The sequence below is a fragment of the Cariama cristata genome, unplaced genomic scaffold (genome assembly GCF_000690535.1).
Source record: "Cariama cristata isolate BGI_N322 unplaced genomic scaffold, ASM69053v1 scaffold19190, whole genome shotgun sequence".
Taxonomy (NCBI): Eukaryota; Metazoa; Chordata; class Aves; order Cariamiformes; family Cariamidae; genus Cariama; species Cariama cristata.
Window position 1 is genome coordinate 1 of NW_009593185.1, and position 3,243 is coordinate 3,243.

The 3,243-nt window shown below is 36.2% G+C and overlaps 1 protein-coding gene across 1 annotated transcript in view; it reads right to left on the reverse strand.

The window, feature by feature from the left end:
• Positions 1-57: 57 nt before the first annotated feature.
• Positions 58-3,243, reverse strand: part of LOC104168785 (cell division cycle and apoptosis regulator protein 1) — a gene marked incomplete at its 3' end in the record, with an annotated part of 18,340 nt that continues 15,154 nt past the window's right edge. The window contains exons 12-15 of the mRNA XM_009709499.1: positions 2,726-2,892; positions 1,799-2,009; positions 909-992; positions 58-243 (exon numbers count right to left, since the gene is read on the reverse strand). Coding sequence (XP_009707801.1) covers positions 58-243; positions 909-992; positions 1,799-2,009; positions 2,726-2,892 — 648 coding nt within the window. The remainder of the gene's footprint in view (positions 244-908; positions 993-1,798; positions 2,010-2,725; positions 2,893-3,243) is intronic.

A 3,243-nucleotide genomic window follows, 5' to 3' on the forward strand; every position in this document is an offset into this window, starting at 1 on the left:
TTTTATATATTTATGTATGTTTAAGACGACTTAAACCAAACATGTCCAAAACCTAACCTCTTTGTCATCTTCAGATTTCCTATCCTCCTCCTCTTCCTCTTCTTTCTCAGACTTCTCTAGCTCCTTTTGCTCTTCTTTTTGTTCCTCTACTTTCAGCTGCTTTGTCAGTCGAGCTATCAACTGAGATTTCAGTCCTTTAGAGCTAAGAGTTCGACTTTCTAATTCTTTGCGAAGGTCATTTACCTGGTAAATAAAAGCTCTGTAAGTGGTATCACCCAGTGACATTGCAAAACATTTGATCAGCACAAAAGGTAAAGTAAAAATTAAGTAAGAGCACTGAAAAGTCAACTGTGTTTTTTAAATCTGTACTGAAAAACACTAATATTTACTGCGATATAAACCATATTACATTTGAAGTTGTGTTCTCCTCAGAGAACCCTTTTTGAAGAACTTTTTACAAGGGCAGGGAAAGGATTGTACTATAGTTTATTACTATTATTCCTTTCGAGGAAACTTTTTATTATGTCTCCTGACATACATTTTTGTATAATTATTGCCTTTTTAAACTAACATTAAAGTATTTTAGACCGCACATTTTTTAATGCAAGTAGATATGACCAGATTACTGCAGAACTTTCATTTTCCAGTTAATGCATCATATGTGATACCCTTTAATTGCACAAAGTTCAAAAGTTCAGAATAGTTTCAATTAGCTGTATTCACTTATTAAAATCAGGAGTCACACTTGCATACTGTGATATCACATCTAATACCTATAAAATCAGCAAGGAAGATAAAACACCACTGAAGTTTTTTGCTCAGTTAAGGGAATATACACTACGTTTCGCGTAATGCCTTAAAAATTAAAACGTACAATGGAATCGAATTTTAAGAAAAGTGTTAGTTACCTTCATTGTTTTTGGATCCAGTTTAGACCAGTGCGTAGGTGTAGAGATCTCTTTAGCTTCCCCATCATCCTTTTCCTCTTCGTCCTGAGAAGTAAAATTTAGAAATTATCATTCAGAAAGCTTGAAAGCATTTCAGTTATTTTTTAAATTCTGTTGCTGATCTGTGCAAGGTCACAACTGTTTCAGATAGTCTTCTCCTAAAGTTATTATTTAGACAAGTTCACACACACATTCTACCACTTTATAAATGATCACAGTGCCACTCAGCCAATACAAGCCAGATCTGTGGAACACAAAAGGGTGATAAGCAACACCACAAAGAATATTGGGGTTACACAGACACTGCTGGTCTTCATTAACCACACAGTTTGTGATCTTCCCCCAGATTTTAAATCCCCAAAATGACTCTTTGTTCAGTCAGACCTTCCCTCATTCCAAGATGCTGATCAGCCACATGGCCTGAAATTCAGATGTTTCAGACTAGTGTTTGTTCAATTTCAAATATCACAATTAGAATTGGCCACAAGAAAGAATTTAGAAATTTTAGAAAATGGCAAAATGTTTAAAGACAGCTATTCATAAACTGCATCTCACTCAACAACTGGTCCCAGATTCCAGCAACTACATCTACGATAAAAAATTTTCTGCGCATCATAAGCACAATTTAACTCCATTTGTGATACCAGCATACACATTTAAAGTTAGTGAACTAGCTGAAATAAAAATAAAAACCAACATTCACTACACTGCTGAAAGCTGGTTTACCAGTCATTGTTACCAGTTATGTTCCTCCTATGTATGTATGTTGTGTAGTATGTGGTGTGCATTTTGTGCCTGTGTTCCTGTGCCTGTGAGAAGCAGAAATAGAAAAAGGGATTAGCGTTCAGTGCCTGTTCTCCATCAGCCTCCTTGCGTTCACCCTGAAGCTTCTCGACCAGCTGCTGCTTGTATCCTCGGGAGAGGGTTTCCCACTCTGAGCGGGTGGGAAGGCAATGCCAAACATCCGGGAAAAATAAAACCACTGTCTCCACATGAGCTGGAACTGTACGCCCCTTGTGGGTCTCCTCAGGGCGATGGTAGCGAATCTCTGCAAAACGGTACCTGTTGCAAGGGAAGAAGCATGTTGGAAAAAAAATTCTACAATACATTTTAAAGAGCCTAGATCACTTGTAGCACATCAAGTAAAGAAACTTTGCTGCAAGACCTTGAAGTTTATCTAAAGAAAAAAATTATGGAAGCCATATTTTCTCTTTTGGTACATTCGTAAAAAGGTATCACAATTGAAAAGGAGAAAAAACAACAAAATTCTTTATATATAACTTGTTGTTTAGCATATGTAGGTTTAATGTGCAAATAAAAGTTGTTGAAGCATCTTAAATTTAGCATACAATAGACTTTCCTGGGATTAGTAAAACTACAGTGAGTGTTAACACAGGATAAAAACTTCATCAAGAGAAAATATGGCTATATAACAAACGGCTATTTATTTGTAACAAAAGAACAATGACATGAAGTTCTCCTGACGATCTTCTCCAGCTATGCACAAAATGAAAAATATTTTCAATGCACATTCATTAAAAAAATTACAGCATAACATGTCACAATAAATCCAGAATTTTTAATTAGTTCTTAATGCAGTATTCAGCACAGTTGGCACCAAGTAAGCTTATTACAAAACAGAACATCCTTTTGAGTAGTTTACCTGCGCTACCAAGAGCGGTCGACAGAGAAAGAGATGTTTTTCCATTTTTTTTTTAAACTCCTGGTAAAAGACAAGTATTTCTACAGTGTACTTTGCTTTGCAGTACAGTACTTACCATTGTGTGCACACACTTAAGTCAATTCCTGTAAGAGCCTTGCAACAACGAATAGCCGTCTTTATCAGCACGGAAGGGTCCTTTTCTGGATCAGGTCCATCCAGTGATGGGGACCAGTGTCCTCCAATAGCCATAGCTTCATCTTTGCCTTTCATACCCACTAAAAACTAGACAAAAAGAGTCTTCTGAATGTTCCCCTGCTGGGGTAAAGTGTAATTTTCCCAAAGCGCAAAGAATATTTCATAGCACACACATTGAAATCCGTGAGTAAACTGTCACATTATTTTGAAATCTGAAAATGAAAGTCACTCAAGAAAGAGTTCAGTTATTTTCTTCCACAGATTATTTCAGAAATGGAATAGGTTTAAAACATCATCACTCATTCTTGTTTGCAAGACTTTCCATCAAGCTTCTTTATTGGTATAGGCTTGTTCCTTTGCAAATAAAGCGCAACACAAAAGATGAACAGATACTAACTTAAATAGCATCTTAATTCTGAAACACATTTCGAGACATTC